Source organism: Rhynchophorus ferrugineus, unplaced genomic scaffold (assembly GCF_030347505.1).
Source record: "Rhynchophorus ferrugineus isolate W39M unplaced genomic scaffold, kcgeb_rfMv2 rfM10, whole genome shotgun sequence".
NCBI lineage: Eukaryota > Metazoa > Arthropoda > Insecta > Coleoptera > Curculionidae > Rhynchophorus > Rhynchophorus ferrugineus.
In genome coordinates this window covers 12656975-12675592 of record NW_027472589.1, presented here as the reverse complement: position 1 = coordinate 12675592, position 18618 = coordinate 12656975, and the positions used below count along the sequence as shown (strand labels likewise).

The 18618-nt window shown below is 30.1% G+C and overlaps 1 protein-coding gene across 7 annotated transcripts in view; it reads left to right on the top strand.

Annotated features, from left to right (window-relative positions):
- axed (BTB/POZ domain-containing protein axundead) overlaps positions 1–18618 on the top strand; it is a 91917-nt gene that overhangs the window by 48718 nt on the left and 24581 nt on the right. Inside the window, exon 1 of one of the 7 annotated variants that reach the window (XM_076416509.1) lies at positions 524–543. The exons of 5 other annotated variants lie outside the window; for them this stretch is intronic. Coding sequence is in view for 1 of the 2 variants with exons in the window: in XM_076416505.1 (XP_076272620.1) it covers positions 13560–13594 (35 nt within the window). In the remaining variant the exon portion in view is untranslated. Of the gene's footprint in view, positions 1–523; positions 544–13544; positions 13595–18618 lie in introns of those variants that run through there. One more of the 7 variants, XM_076416505.1, reaches the window with a different exon arrangement.

Below are 18618 nucleotides of genomic sequence, written 5' to 3'. Positions count from 1 at the left end.
ACGACTTGAGTCTTGAACTACTGTCAAATAGGTTTTTTTCATTAGACACCAAATTCGTTTCTCGGCTAAAACTTTTGTGTATACATATATTATTTACAGTGTTTACGAAAAGAACAAATGGAGAAGATTCTACATTTCAATTATTATGAAAAAAAGCTGAAATCACGGAATCTAGATGAGATAGCAAACATTCATAAATGGATAACAATCCAGTGTATTAAGATCACATCAATATTTATCACATTTTTTTTCATTCTTATTAAGATTTTAATTACTATTTTTTTATTTAGCACGTTATTTAAATCATTTAATATTTATAAAATATATAAAGTAATATAGTTAATAGTATTCAACCTTTAAATTATTTTTATGTAAAACATGAATCATAAGAATCATAACATGGTCATTGTTTAGATTGAGGTTTATTTAACTCTGCGATAATTCTCAGTGATGCTTTAGTATTACTTCGGTGCTAGTGTAGTGAAGTTATTCGTGTGTGTATTTGCGAGCTATAACTACTTACTTTTAGCCTTTTATAACCAAGTAAGTTAATAGGACTGAATTCATTAACTTTTATGGTACAAATCGAGTTATTTCTAATAATAGTGTTACAAATAACTTTTCGTCTAGGATATATGATATATAACATATTCTTTAGTGATCAGTGTAAATAATTTTTAATCTAATATGGCCCAACCGATTAAAATTATATTGTTTTCATTTAATTTTATAAATAAAAAATGGAAATTTAATTTTAACATAGTTTAAAACATTTTTGAAAGTGTACATACTTTAAATAATTCTTGTTAGATTTGTTAAAACTCTTTTTCTTAGTAGCCGTTACTTGAGGAATATTCTAAAAACGAAATATGTAAGTCTACATTCTTCAAATTATAAAAGTTTTCAATTGATATATTAAAATTTTTCCTAATTGTCTTAATTTATAAAATTTTTTGTCACTCTGATGTTATTTGGAGGAACTACAAATTAACCCACAACTTTTTCTCATCTTTCAGATAGATAATGGATTCTACGTTAAAAGTTTTCTACTTAATTTTTGATTTATTCGTAAAATATGAAGTGCTTACAATAAATTATCGAGTAAAATAGGTGATAGTCGGAAGGATCAAATTCTGGTAAATACCACCGATGGGATAGGACAGTCCATTTCCGTATTTCCATCTAGATTAAACGAATTTTAGAAGGTGTGGCTGAATGTTCTTATGTTGCAATATTACATGATCACATTTTGACTTCTAAATCATCACATTGTACTGTATGTTTTGCTCAAATATGCCCATTTGAATTTAACGTAATTTGTCGCGATGACTTGGGTCTTGAACTATTGTCAATTTTGTTTTTTTCATTAGACACCAAATTCGTCTCTCGGCTAAAACTTTTGTTGCATACATATACTATTTACAGTATTTACGAAAAGAACAAATGGAGAAGATTCTATATTTCAATTATTATGAAAAAAAGCTGAAATCACGGAATCTAGATGAGATAGCAAACATTCATAAATGGATAACAATCCAGTGTATTAAGATCTTAATATTTATCACATTTTTTTAAATCTTATTGAGATTTTAATTACTATTTTTTTATTTAGCACGTTATTTAAATCATTTAATATTTATAAAATATATAAAGTAATATAGTTAATAGTATTCAACCTTTAAATTATTTTTATGTAAAACATGAATCATAACATGGTCATTGTTTAGATTGAGGTTTATTTAACTCTGCGATAATTCTCAGTGATGCTTTAGTATTACTTGCTAGGTGCTGGTATAGTGAAGTTATTCGTGCGTGTATTTGCGAGGTATAACTACTTACTTGTAGCCTTTTATAACCAAGTAATTTAATAGTATCAGATTCAGTAACTATCGAGTTACTTCTAATAATAGTGTTACAAATACCTTTTCGTCTAGTATATATGACATATAACATATTTTTTAGCGATATTTGTAAATAATTTTTAATCTTATATCGGCCAGCCCAGCCAACTCAAATTATATGGTTTTAATTTAATTTTATAAAGTACAAGTGGTAATTTAATTATAAAACATCTTAAAATGCTTTTAAAAGTGTAGATAATTTAAATAGTTCATGCTAGATTTGTTAAAATACTTTTTCTAGTAGCCATTATTTCGGAAAAAATTTAAAAACGAAATATATAACTCCACAATGTACAAATAAGTTTTTTGAATTTCTTTTTAATATACAAAGCGCTAAAAAATTTTCAATTCATATATATACACTTTTCCTTATTGTCTTAATTAATGTTGGGGGGGGGGGGGTTGATAAGTATTTTTCTTAACTTTGGCGTTATTTAGAGGAACTGAAAATATTGTCCATCGTTAGCCCACGACTTTTTCTCATCTTTCAGACAGATAATTGATTTTGCGTGGAAAAAAATTGTAATTTTTTGAGGTTTAACAAGATATTACTAGAATGAGTAGTAGTTGGTAAATACCACTGATGTAATAAGGCAGTCCATTTACGTATTTTCATCTAGATTAAACGAATTTTAGAAGATATTAGTGAATGTTCTTATATTACAATATTGCATGATCACATTTTAACTTCTCTATCAACAGATTGTACTGCATGTATTACTTAAACGTGGCCATTTGAGTTTAACGCAATTTTTCGTGATGACTTGGGTCTTGAACTACTGTTTACTATGTTTTTTTTATTGGATACCAAATTTGTCATTTTTAAGGTGTATTTTAACATTAATGGATGAGCCATACCTACAAATTTCCCTATACTTGGCGCTTATTTGTCTAAAAATTTGAGTACAAAAATGAAAATAAGAAAAACACCTTCTTTTACTCGACGAATAATAATTATTTGTACGCTTACTTAAACAACAAAGAAAGTATATTTCTAAAGTGTTTTTTTTGTTCAAGATCGAGTTTCGAATCATTGCTAAAAATATACAATTTAAACATGTAAACCAATATCATGTATCAATAAGAATAATAAACTGCTTCAATAATTGCTTATGATAAAAGTCAACAATTAACGATCAAAAGCAAATAATTAATTCATTAAGAGAGCGTTGAAGTATGAAACTTAATCACAGTTTATACTATGTTTTAAAAATAGCTTCACTCTTTATTTCGTCGACTTAGTAGGTGAGCAATTTTACATCCGTTGTTTTTTTTTCAGAAAATCCAACTTGGTTTCACAGATTTTTCATACGTTTATAATTTCAAATATCGACTATAACTTATCTATAGTTTATTCAAAGTTTTTTTAGTAATGCGTCGTGGATATTTGTGACGTCGAAACATTACAATGTAGCCGCATCAACTCTGAGTTTTAGTTCAGTTTGGCTTTCACGTACAAGAAAATTCTAATCTAAATAAAATAATTGAACAAAAATGTTATCAAGTATAATTTATTTTAACATTATAGTACATCTAATACATATATTATCGAAGGACTTAAAACTACAATTAAGAATAGATATATAATAGTTTGTAGGTTAGATTTGTTTTGTTTACATTGAACTCTTGAATTGTATATCTGAGAAACGTATTTTACATTCATTCGAGAGCATATTTACTTTTTACGTTTAGTTCTTATTTCTTTCGATAGTGTGTTTACTGGGCAAATCTTCTTGGTATCACTGTATTTTTATTTCTTCTGCCACTACTTGTGTACACCATTCTTGATAAAATTAATCACTGAATTCTGTCTAATGCATTTACCATATCTACAAAACAGTTAGTATTCATTCTCTCCTCATATGTTCAAACCTAATGCTTCTGTTTAATTTTGAACAATTACAATCATATCTGTACACACAAATCTTTCACGCCCTACATTACCATTTTCTATAGTTATATTCAATTAATTATATGCATAACTTTAGTTGTTTCCACACTCATCACTCTGTCTCAGGAATTTCCAGCGTTTCCTTCACTCACTTTCAGTTTACGACTCACTGTTCAATTCAACCACTAAACTGTTAATTTCTAATCTGTCTAAAACATGTTCACGAATCCACCATTTATCAATTACTTTGTGTTATCAAGTTCATCCAAACCTAAGGTGTTATGGTTGACAATGCTTCTTTCCACACGTCCAAAGAGTTTTTGATGAAATATCCTTCTCAACCAGCAATATATCTGCAATTAGCTATTAATAAATATAATGACCAACAAAACCCAGTTGAATGCTATTGTACCTTTTTCCATCAATTTTTATTGTCTACACTTTTTTTGTTACTGTCTTGCCAAAAGCACCACAATGAAGCATTTTGAAATATTCAAGTTTCTTATACTATTTTATGCCTTTAATTCAATTATTTTTAAGGTAATGTCTGGAAGTTATATTAGACCACTCCGAGGGTTATCCTTACACTATTTAAACCCTATGCCCTGTAAGAGTGTATGAAAGGATGTCATATATCCCTCAAAAAGCTTCATGTCCCTGAATCTTTTATGTAAACTTTTCAGACAGACAATTTTCTCTAAAATAATTTTATTAAATTATGTTTATATCGATAAAATAGTTTGTGTACTTACTGTTCTTATACATTTTGTATATTTGGTCTCGAATAGAGCCTACATCAAGATGGTCAAGATTCGTCACTCGATCGTTTTGGGTGAATATAACGTATTATTCTCTATTTTGTAAGCGATGTTATTCACAGTAACCACAATAATATTTAGCACGGCAGCAACCCGCTAAAAAACATTTTCAATAAAATTGTAGGTACTTTTTATTGTCTATGTAGGATTATATTTGGTAACATTTTTGTTCAATTGTTTTATTTAGATTAGATTTTCTTTGTATGTCAAAGCCAAACTGAAATTAAACTCAGACTTCATGCGGCAACATTGTAATGTTTGAACGTCACAAATATCCACGACGCATTACTAAAAAAACTTTGAATATACTATATTTTCTATGTGGTACGCACAAACTCTTCATTCAGACGTCAGGCTATATTTTTTCCTTTTTTTTTATTGAATCATAAGATCAAAAATGTTGATCAGTCAAGCAGATAGCTATAGATAGCTAAAACCAGGAGGCCTCAGTAGTCTCAGAGAGGGATTAAATTTCCATCTAGATCTTCGAGTGTTGTAATATTATTGACTTTTTTTATAATGATTGTCCTTTTATTCATATGCTTATTTGGCTGACGAAAACATTATAATTTCTGATTTATAGAAGCCATTTATGATTAATATTTTTACGAAGAACTGTATCGCTACAAATATTTGAAAGTAATTGATGATATTTAACAGTACATTTCTTCATATTGAAGCAGATAAGTATAAATTAATAACGAGAATTGGTTAGTAAAATAGCATAAAGTAGTTTCTTTTGTGCGTTATATTTAAAAAACATCAAGATGTCTTATTTATTTCGACATTAATTAATAATTTTCACATTTAACATTTCTGAATATACGCAGTTACACGAATTTGGACGCAATGTGGAATCTAACCGCAATAATATATTCAAACTAATCTCTTTTATCAAAGACAATAACAATCGTACATTATTTTAATAACTGTTAATAATTAGGAAGATCAGCTGACAATTAAAGGCCAATAATTAATTCATTAAGTGCCCTAATTCATCTATACTCTTATTAGCTCTATGTGATAAATAATAAAATTTGTAAAATAGACCTAGTAAATAGCTCCACATTTTTACACTTATTTTTTTACGCTTATACTTTTTCCAACATGTCGTACTCTTTTTATCGATTTTGGTGTAAGTTATAGGATAGTTATTATGAAATATATTGCCTATATTAAAATGTATAACAAAACAAATCATGTCTATATGTAATAATTAGATGTTTTTATTAATTAATTATTTAAAGAGAACCTGCACCATTACTAGGATTTCTTCGTATTTTGTTAACTAGTGTTTTAGAGAATTATCTCGAGTCCCAACTGTTTTAAGGAGTGATAAACAAATTGTTAACCGACAGTAATTATTATAGCAGATTGGATATTATTAAAGTAATCTGTGTAAAAGTTACCATGAAACATTGAAGCTCATTAACTCAGTTATAGAAAACTAATTACTTAAATTAGACAATGAAAATTATTGTAAATGTTATGGGTGGTAGGTTGGTATTGTGCAATTGACTTCAGTTGCAGGGACGCCGGAAAAATATATACGTATATAACGCGTTTCCCAGTAGTAATTGTTGATTGATACAATTTATTTAACATAAATCCATTATAGAATCACTAAGTAAAATTTAGTCAGTTTGGACCTATGGAGTGTAAATATGAGATTGCATCAAACCAACTAGTAATCCAATGCTGCCAATTCATTTGGCAAATACATACTGATGTATTTTTCGCGCAATCTTGCTTATGCATTGATGATTGCAATATCTATTGTACTAAGTATACCTAATATAAGATGTAATTAATAAAAAATAAGATAATAACAAATAATTACACGCTGAACAATTTTTACACCAATACGACGCAGTCTTTTAGATTCTTTATTCCCACCAGTTTTCTTTGTGGGCTTGCTGTTTTCCTTCCTTGAATTCTTATATATTTTGCTTCATGTCATCGGTCTTCAGGTCTCGGCAACAAATTCTTTAACATTTTAACATTTTAATTAAGATGACTGATGATTTAATACTTAATATTTGATTTTGTATTTTCAAATCTTTCCTGAGTCATTGACATTTTTTGAGTTTGAATTTGTTTTAATATAGTCATAATTCTAGCCTACACAAGGCCGGTTACACAACTTCAACAATTCTAACAATCCGGTTGTAAGCTTTCTTAATTTCGAGACGCAGATTGCAATGAGATTGAGATGAAATGACATAGTTCTGTAGCGAAATCGACCTTTTGGGTAGGTGATTCAGCAAACATCTTTGGATTCAGTGAAGTCAGAATTTAGAATTTTTAGTAAATCCTGCGGCACCAATAGCAGCGTGATGGTTGACAATCCCCCCGAGCATATGAATTGATGATAATGATGATATTGCTATAAGAAGTTGATATGTTGAGTGTATAAGTAAAAAAAGATGTTTTAGTAAAACAAAGAGGTGTATGCTAAGTGTGTTGCCAAGTTTAAACCTTAATTACCATTGAGACACGAATCGTCACTATAAAGTTTCTTACATCCAAAAGTCAAAAGTGGTAAATATCGTTTTTAACAGTAATGGGTAAAGCTAACTTAAGACAAGATTATTTCATATTATGTTAAGCGACGTCTTATCAGAAGACTCCAAAAATAAGATTTTCGTGAAGATATAACGATGATAAAATATAATACCTAATAATCCATAAAACCTAATTAACTATTGTTTTGTTCGAGAGCTTTAAATAATACATATCCAGAAACAATAAGGGCTCAATTAAAAGATTACCACGACATCAACACACCATTGTATTATAGATGACAGGACGAATTATGTAAAATATTAAGATCGTAGGATATTAGGCGTCAGCTTATCTTTGTAAAATATTTGAACCCAGATAGAAACGTTATAACTGAATATCTTGTATATCCTTTGTGAGTTTATAAACAAAGAATTATCATTTATTAGGTAATTGAGCCGGCTTGGTTGGCGCAGTGCTGGGACATGGTTGTATATTTATGTTTGTGTTTGTTGGAAAGGAAAATAATCCCAGTCACGCCTGTAGCCAGGCTGGGTAAGACCGGATGTCCTCTGGGATGATTTCTAAGTTGGTCACTAGCTGGTAAGCTGGTCCAGTTCAGATGAACCCCTCGTTGGTAAAAGGATACTTTAAAAGATAGAAAAAAAAACGTAATTGACTTTTACAGCAACATTTAGATATTTTCTTTTAAATGTCATGTTTAAATCTAATATCAAATTATTATTTCAAAAAATATTTTATTTCTACATGAAATATCAGTTTTCAGAAAAACAAAAACGGTTTGCTGAATGATATTATATATCAGTATTCTGCCTTGTACGAAATACGCTTGGGTCCCACAGGGATTGGTACTAGGACAGGTGTTGTATCTGATTCACAATACTAACTTTCCGAAAAATAAATTATTAATAAAATAAAGTGAACGCAACTGAGAACAATTAAAATACAAAAAGGAAACAATAAGCTTTAGAAATGCAAATAAGAAATTATATAAAGCTATATAAAATATAAAAAATATATAAAATATAATGAAAATAACATTAATTTTACACATTTTTTAAAATTAATTACTTATCTTACATTCGATATGCTTAGTACAATCTTAATTTATACATTAATTTATTACTACTATTCTATTGTACTTGCATTAATATACAAGCAAGGCTCCTAATACATCAGTATGTGTTTCCCAAATTAGAATAAAACAAATCTACTTAAGCTAAACTTAAACATACACTTATACACTAAACATATTTGTGTGGTTTGGTTCGCTTCAATCTTCTCATTTCCTGCGTGTTGTCCATTAGTTGTATTAACAGGTCAATTGTCCCCGGCCTACCATAGTAAAGCATATGTTTTGGCAAAATTAGTTTTTTTATTCAACATAATTCCCTTCAAGGGGGATTATAGCGACCTTCCAACTTTTCGATGCCATTTTGTAGTACGATTTGTCCTTTGTTTCAAAATAGGCCTCAATTTCGTCGATCACCTCTTCATTCGACAAAAATTTCTTCCCAGCGGGCATTCTTTTAAGATATGAGAACAGGAAATAGTCGCTGGGGGCCAGATCTGGAGAATACGATGGATGAGGAAGCAATTCGAAGCCCAATTCATGGATTTTTGACACGGTGCATTGCCTTTCTTCCTTCGGTCCAAGAACGCTATGTAATAGTTGATGTTGATGATCCTTCCTTTTTCAAGGTAGTCAATGAAAATTATTCCATGCGCATCCCAAAATACAGATGCCATAACCTTACCAGCCGACTGTAGCGTTTTCCCACGCTTTGGAGCGGATTCATCGTGTGCAGTCCACTCGGATGAAATGAGTGAAATGATAAAGCCATGTTTCATTCATTGTTAATCACATATCGACGCAAAAACTCGGGTTTATTACGCTTGGTCATCTTCAAACACTGCTCCGAATCATCAATTCGTCCTTGTTTTTTGTCAAGTGAGCTTGCGCGACATCCACTCAAATATTCACCAAAATATTCGTGAATAATATGATGTACACGTTCAGTTGATATCTTTAGAGTGTCTGCTATTTCATTCAGTTTCAATTTACGGTCATTCAACATCATTTTGTGGATTTTTTTTGTTTTCGTTGGTAACAATCTCTTTTGAGCGTCCACTGCGTTCACCGTCTTCGGTGCTCATTTTACCACGTCTAAACTTAGCAACCCAATCCTTGATGCTTGATTTTTGTAATTAATCCTAGAACTTTGTTTTGTGTGCGTTGGATTACTAGTTGGTTTGATGTTTTAGTGCAACCCCATATTTGCACCCCATAGGTCCAAATAGGCTTTATGATTAACTGATAAACTAATGTTTTTGATTTTAGTTCAAGTTGAGAGTACTTCCGACTAACCAGTACAGTTGCTTGACTTTGAGTGTAAAGTTAAAATGCAACCGCGAAATTACTGTCGACTGCTGGAATCATATCTTTTCGAAAGAAAATTTAGAATGTACATGAAGGGGCATTCTCAACACTTAAACTTATTTCGGCTGGAGTTCCACAAGGTAGTGTCTAGAATGAAATAATTGTATTACCTTAACAAAATGTTAATCCAAAACTAACCTAAAAATGACATCTAACCACAACTGTGACTGTGGTATGGATGGCGTGGTAGAAAAGGACGCGAGTTGTGAAAACAGCCATGTTAGATCAGAACAAGTTCGCATGTTCAGTCCTAGCCAATAGAAACTTGTATAGTCATGGATAGCGAGGTCTTTTACCGTCGTCTCATTTTTATATCTGCTCTATACTGCTGATATCCCAACAACAACAAAAAACGATACTTGGAATATTTGCTGACGTCACAGTTATAATGGCAAAATATGTAACTCTGTCTAAGGCTAGATATTTAAACATATATAATAAACAAATAAAGCGAATGGGATACACTATTTCCATAAACCAAAAGTTATGCTTTTGCAAAATTACAAGTTTTGCTACAGGTAAGATTGCTAATTAACTAATGTTAATCTAGTAGAAACTTCAAGTGTTTCAAAAGATACACAATTCGATAGTTTGTGTTTGATTTTGGGTTTTAAAAAGTTGTGTGAACAATGGGTAACTACATAGTTTCGAAAATAATGGAACAAAATCTTATTTGAATGCCACTATGTCATATTGCCAATCGTTTCATTATTATAGATGAGACTCGGGTTTACTATTGTAACATTTTTAAAAATAAATGTTTAAGAGGTAATATAAAACCGATATTTCGGCTCTAAAGCAAGTTAGCGTCTAGAAATTTGATATGAATGTGTTGGAAGACGTATGAAAATTAGGACAATTATATAGTCAAAAACCAAATTCCAATTAAGGATTATTTTGAGATAAATTACGTAAATAAGATAGGTACATAAATACATATTCTGTTAGGAAATTATTAAGTATATTATGAAACATTTTAGTTATCTGGATTTTTTTTATATATAGCCGTGTAATCGAAATGTTATGTTAGTTCTAGAAGTTGATTACGCACATTTATACAATAATTGTAAATGCTACTGAATATTACTCATTATATAGATCAATTATCTTACGTATCACATGATAGGAATCGGAACAAATGATTTAACCACGTAAATTACCGCTAATATTTGCCGGTAAATTACAATGTTGATATTTTTTCGTTATATCAGTTAATCAGTTAATAAAATGCATTTATCTTGTATTTTACATGCGCATTCATTTTTCTAAACAAATAGAAGTAAAAAAACGAGAGCTACTATTTATAATTCAAGTCTTAGGCTCTATCTGACGTGTCGCATTCGATGTTTAACCTGCAATATATGAATACTGTCTCAGTGAAAATAAAATTAACTCATTTTCGTACGAATGTTTTTTGCGACGATATGGATTGTCAAGACAGGAGTGTATTGATTAACTTACTTCGAGTTTTGGCGAGGAAGCCCCATCCTTGATCACACACACATCAATTAATGTGGGAAAAGTGCTACGAGAACATTGGTTTAAGCGCATGCAAAAGAACAATAAAGTCGTTATTGTTATTAAATTAATTTATATAATAAATAGCAACCCCCGCGTGTACTAGAAAAGAACAGCTAGAAATGTATTCCGTATAGAAATGTTAAATATTTTGTTTATATTTTAATATGCTTTTGAATAGTTGATGGTTTGAAGAAAGAGAAACTGAATGATCTTCAGAAAATGCACAATTTGATGTAATGCATCTTGTGGTACCAGCAGTAGTGAGCAGCAGTCCGAGCAGCAACAGTACAATGATACTGCTGATCATGATCGATATTGTACTTTCAGTTCATGCGATAAAACTTAACCGAATGTGACTGAGAATTAGAATATCATGTCATATTATTTACAGCTTTCGCAGTAAAATTTCCTGGAATGTGGGCCAATAGGTAATGGCAAATAGAAACCCTAATAATTATACAAAGACTTCTATGTTGACATCATAATCTCATAAGTCTAGTCTTGGTATAAGTCTAGTAGTTTATTTGTCAGTATATTATTAAACTCTCTTTTTTATTGTTCTAAAATTGTTTATCGAGTACTAAAGAAGTATTTTTTTTTCATTTAATCTGACCTTTGATTGACCGACCTTGATTTTATAGCTAATTTGTACCATTTAATAATTATGATTATTGATACAAAAAGTAATTATACTCTTTTTGATATCACACTTCGTATATAAAGACGACTCGGATAACTGCTAATTTTTTGTTAGGTTAGTTTATGAAGAATATGAAAGATATTTATTTTTCATATTTTAATTACAAATTTTCTCGGTTCTCACAATTATTTTGAGTTATGCTACGTACATTTCAAAACATTGCAATTTAAACTTTCTTTGTAATTTTTTTGTCTTAGTTTCATTTGACGTAGTTCTTAGTAAGTTCTTCTTCTTAGTAAAATAAACTACTTGAATGTAATTTCTGGGGAACCCATCAGTGGTTATGAGCTGAGCTCAATAATCATTTCGATTGCATTTTCATCGTCGAATATTCTTATAAAGTTGACACAGACAGTAATATAGAGTTATTTTGGCCGTACACATTTATCAACTAAATTAATATTTTCAATATAGTATATTAGTAATATTGTATTTATAACTAAACAGGGTGTTTTATTATATTCTTATTCATTTGATTGTTGATAAATAATGTAGTTTGATATATAGAATGTTAGATGTACAATTAAATACCTTCGTAAAATTGTAGACGTAGGCGGTATCACTAAAATTGTCTTATTGTATCAAAACCCCTAAGTATAGCCATATTATAGCATCATATATTTTTATTTTCTTCTATTCAAATGTTTATCCGTAAACGTTATTTGCCTTGAAACTTTATTTTACTTTTTGTTTAAAGTAAACATCAGATCACACAATTATCAAATTAACTATTGTTATGTTGTACTTATATGAATGCACAAGTATGTATTTCCTAAATTAAAATTATATTATCCATGTATACCTAATATATATATATATATATATATATATATATATATATATATATATATATATATATATATATATATATGAGGGTCACTTTTTATATTTCGGGAATAGAAAAAAAGGACAAATAGTTAAGCTGCACACTTTTGCATACACTTAAACCAATTTTCGAAGCATTTATTTGATTCCGAATGAGGTATCTTCAAAACATGATTTTTAAATGCTTCAATAGCTTCTTCGGGCGATGAAAATCGTTGACCACGCAGTTTATTCTTCACAGACAATTGCACAATTCGATCTTTTGAGTGCTCAAATAGTCTTTTGTTTGAGCCGATGTGTGAGAGGTCGCATTGTCATGATGAAGAACAATCCGGCGTCTGGCAAACAAATGGTTATGTACCAATAAGAATTTACTGTTGCACGATCCTCTGGAGACACTGTTGCAATATGACCAGTTTTCCCGAAGAAACAGGCTACCACTTTCTTTGAAGTGCTTCGTGCGCGATCAACCTTTGTTGGATTTGGTTCATGTTGGAACGCCCATACTGTCAACTGTTACTTACTTTCGGGCTCATACGAATATATCCATGATTAGTCACCTGTTACGATTTTATAAACGTATTTCGAAGCACCGCGATTGAATTCACTAAACCAACGATAAACGGTGGCTTTTGATGGAGCTTCATCGCCAAAGGTCAAATTAAGTAGATTGATGCATTTTTAACATTGCAGGAAATAACTACGTTTGAACAAAATGTTCTAAGTCAAGATGCACCGATTTTGTGTTTTTTTTTTCAGCGTATAATCAAGATACATATAGTAATTGTGCGCAATGTTGCACCATATTTATATCTCTCTTTAAAAAATCAGTATTAATCTAAGATAATTGAGTCTTTTTCACTGATAAGTAAGTTTTTACGGAGAGAATTTCAGAAAATGATGCATTATTCATTTAATATTAGCGGCAAATTAAGTGACTATGTTAGTTGGTAATCGTGTTGTGTGTTGTGTAAGGTAATTGATCTGCAAATGGACTAATTGCTCATTATGCAATTGTTGCGTAATTAATTTATGAAATTCTATTTTTTTTATAATTAAATATTTTACATTATTGATTATTACTCACATGCAATTAGAAATTTTACAATGCGAAAAGAAACATTTCCAGAACTTCAATATATGGTCACTCATATCTTCGTCTGAACAAAAACATTTTCGACTAAATCATTTTTCAGGTATGGAAAGAATCAGAATATTAAGTGAGCTGAACATTTCGTACTTTTATACACGGATTCTAGTAACACTCGTGTATTTTTGAGATTTCTGGTATGCAAAATTGGTACAAACAAAGATACAGATCTGTTATACAAATACTCTGATGATGAATTAATATTTTCAAACTTGCTGGAATGCTAGGTATTTTCGCAAATCACTTGTATTATCAATTTGCTTAGTATTTTATTTAATACTTTCACTGTTAATCACTATCTGTTAAACTTCTGTTAATTTTAAAATATTGCCTCGACCATATCGACGTATCTGTTGTTTTGTGAAATTTTTAATATCTCTTAATTTTTCACTATTTTAATTTGATATATTTTAATAACAAATACTTATAGAACAGCCACAAGTTACAATTTATAATAACTATCGAAATATATTTCTTTACGTTTCATTACAATGCAAAATGTATCCATTTATTTATTAAATTTATAAAGAAACATTTATTGAATTGTATTAATTTTATGTAATATTTATTTTCATAATATAACAAAACGTTTGTTATATCATATAACAAAAGTCTCAATGACTATTTAAATATAACCTCATTTTATGTAAATATTCATTTTTAATTAGTATATTTGTATCCATATGGATTATGAATCAATATTGTTAACATAAACATTGCTCACGAGAATATTTTTATCATCTAAAAGTGATTATTAAATGAATAAATATTCCCCTCTCATTTGAATTAAAATCACTAAAATATCATGAAACAAAAATTTTATGTAGACTATATTTTTTTAGTTCTCTTTTTGTATTTTATACACCATTTATTTTATTTTATTTTATTTATTTTATATATCAGCTAGAAAATATAATGACATATCGACAATAATATCCATATATATATCGGCAAAAATATCGTTATAGCCACTATTTTTCGGCATCCCTGCAATAAAATAAGCGCGTTTTTTTATGGAGCCCCAAAATTAATTTAATAACACACTAGCTGTTTATTTAAACGACTTTTTTTACTAGCTAGTCTAATTATATATATAATTATTCTGTTTATTTTCATCAATGTAAAATTGAATATGATATACTTACTACTATAAGAAATTCAATATATTAGAATTAGTAGAATTATTTTTTATGATAAACTAATGCAGTTTTTATGCCAGATAAAATTTATCGTTATCTTTAAGATAGCTATTAATTGTTTTCCATACTCAACAGCTACTAAATTGGTATGCGATTATCTGATCTTATTAACATTTTTATGCTCACTTAATTGTTATATGTGATTATCTTCAATTATTATATTTTTAGTTTATTGTTACTATTATTGGGTTAATCAGTTTTTGGTCAGTTTATTTACAATCTGATTGATTACGTATAATACGATTTTTCAATAAGTTCTTAAAACAAGAAATCACCTTTGGAGTTTTCATTCATTGTCCTTTAAATTTAATATTGATAATAATAATTACTGAAAGTGGGACAGTGATAGGAAACCCAAAGGGTTAGTTAAGGGCCCTGTTAATTTCTGGATAAGTTGATACTATTGAAAATTGTACAACAATAAATTATATCGCAATGTACCAAATTAGTTTATTGTTTATAGCGCAGGAAGTTCTTGTTATAAACTTTTCATTCACTGTATGTACTTCTCACATATCTTGAGCTCTCAAATCTTCCCCCTTCCTTGTGTTAGAGCACTTTTTAGAGCAGTTTTTTTACCATAGTAGGTTTGGAAAAACGATATACATAGCTGATAAAGATACATTTCATTAGGTAACCTGATATACGAGGATTTTAATAAAGATTAGTAGTTTACTTAGAGGTAATAGTGCTTTCGATATATCATAATCTTACATAGGGGCTCGGTGGATTTGATCTGACCGTCTTAGACAGAACTTTTTATAGTCACGGAATAAGCAAATTGATTTTAGTATAGTACCGGGACGATTAGGGAGCCCTGTCTGGAACTGGAAGCTGGATGAATGTTCTAGTTAAAAAAATTACTTTCAAAATGATACCAAGATATCACACTTCTCCTAAGACCTGGATGAGGTCCAAGACTACTGCTCCATGAGATTCTTGTCATGAAAATTGCTTCAGTGAGGTTTACTTCACCTGCTAACCTCATACCTTGACGGATGTACAAGTCTTTCGTATCGTACATGGTCTTTGATGATGCTTTTTCATTTTCGTAGAATTTCAACGTTTTTTGATAATGAATTTAGAAGACTTATTGGACGATATTTTCTTTATTAATAACATCATCTAATAAATAATTCTTTACGTTTCGTTAATTATGTAGTTTTGAAGTAATTGTTTAAGAAGTTTAGATTTGTTTGTAATAAAAATTACCAATTGTTTACGCAATGATATGTCTCTATAACAATTTTAACCAACCATGCGATATTTATTTTGTAGTATATAAATTAAACAACAAATATATTATACAATTGTATACTTTAAATTAATTTATAAATATTTAATATAAATCCAGAATATTAGTGGATATTATCTTTCGAATTCAGATGGAACTGGTTAGATAAAAAGAAAACTCATATATGATAAATGGCTTCCTAGGGACAATGCCAAAACTGTAAAGATGGGAAGTCGGATATTGATATTCGATGGAAAGATGTGGTTATGAAAAATGGAAATAAATTCTTGGAGAGTGTGAGGAGAATGAGAGGAGGGAGATTCTAGAGAACAGTTAATGACAAGAATTGTAGAGTAGGAAAATGTGACAAATACGATAGAAGACAAGAACATGGTGAATGAAAATAGGAAAAACGAATAACAAAGCGAAATTGGATGGAGAAAAACCATCATAAATTGGAAATATTAGAAAAGTGTGGAATGGGAACGTGGAACGTACGAGGATTGACCAGTAAAGAAAATGAACTCGAAAAAATATATAAATAAATCAAATTAGATATACTAGCGATACCCCAAAACAGTGATCTGACCTTTATAAAATGGGTAACATTTATTTGTAGTGGGTAACATTTGGGATGCCGACAAAATATTGATAATTTATAATACTTCTAGTCGATATTTTTTGACCGATACATGAACGTTTTGATGTTTTTTAAAAAATTAAACATATTTCTTGGACGTTTTAAAAATATTTTTTTAATATCGTAATTTTTGCAAAAAATCGATTTCTTTCCTCCGATATATCGTTATTTTTTTAAATATCGAAATATCGATATTTTTCTCGCCGGCCCACACCTCTACATCTAAGGGTACATTATAAGTTAAATAATTATTCGGAAAGCATATTGACAGTAAAATAAGGAGGATTGATTAAAGTAATAGATATTATTAGTTTACAGACTCTCCAACGCTTTAGTATATGTTTTTAAATGATCAGCTCAGACCAATAAATATTAACGAAACCGAAGCTAAATATCCTCCGTCAATTGCGCATTCCAAGGAAACCTGAAGCAACAAGGCAGAGCCAATTAACAGTTATAATGCTATATAAAAGACTGATTGCCTTGAGGAAATCAATCAATTTGAGCTGATTTTAACATGGGAGATTGGTATTGGTTTCTCATTCAAGATACACCAGGTTATCTGCCCTACAATCTATGATTGGGAAAAGACCTATTGTTAACCACTTTTAATAGCATCCTTAACGAGGTTACAAGTCAATTCCAGTTATATAAAAGACCGATTGCCCTGAGGAAATCAATCACTTTGATCTGCTTTTAACATGGGAGATTGGTATTGATTTCTCACAATTGGGACACTGAGGTCTCTCGGTTCAATCCATTGGGAAGGTTATTTAGGCAGTATGTTTATTTTTTACTTACGAATCTTTCTTTCCTAAAAGTATCAGCGACAAAGAAATCCTTTTTAATGGGCCAAAACTTGTTTTCCTCTTCCAGTACGTCCCACTCAAGATACACCAGGTTATCTGCCCTGTAATCTATGATTGGGGAAAGACCTATTGTTAACCACTTTTAATAGCATCCTTAACGAGGTTACAAGTCAATTCCAGTTATATAAAAGACCGATTGCCCTGGGAGATTGGTATTGCTTTCTCACAATTGGGACACTGAGGTCTCTCGGTTCAATCCATTGGGAAGGTTATTTAGGCAGTATGTTTATTTTTTACTTACAAATCTTTCTTTCCTAAAGGTATCAGCGAAAAAGAAATCCTTTTTAATGGGCCAAAACTTGTTTTCCTCTTCCAGTAGGTCCCACTCAAGATACACCAGGTTATCTGCCCTGTAATCTATGATTGGGGAAAGACCTATTGTTAACCACTTTTAATAGCATCCTTAACGAGGTTACAAGTCAATTCCAGTTATATAAAAGACCGATTGCCCTGAGGAAATCAATCAATTTGATCTGCTTTTAACATGGGAGATTGGTATTGCTTTCTCACAATTGGGACACTGAGGTCTCTCGGTTCAATCCATTGGGAAGGTTATTTAGCCAGTATGTTTATTTTTTACTTACGAATCTTTATTTCCTAAAAGTATCAGCGACAAAGAAATCCTTTTTAATGGGCCAAAACTTGTTTTTCTCTTCCAATACGTCCCACTCAAGATACACCAGGTTATCTGCCCTACAATCTATGATTGGGGAAAGACCTATTGTTAACCACTTTTAATAGCATCCTTAACGAGGTTACAAGTCAATTCCAGTTATATAAAAGACCGATTGCCCTGAGGAAATCAATCAATTTGATCTGCTTTTAACATGGGAGATTGGTATTGCTTTCTCACAATTGGGACACTGAGGTCTCTCGGTTCAATCCATTGGGAAGGTTATTTAGGCAG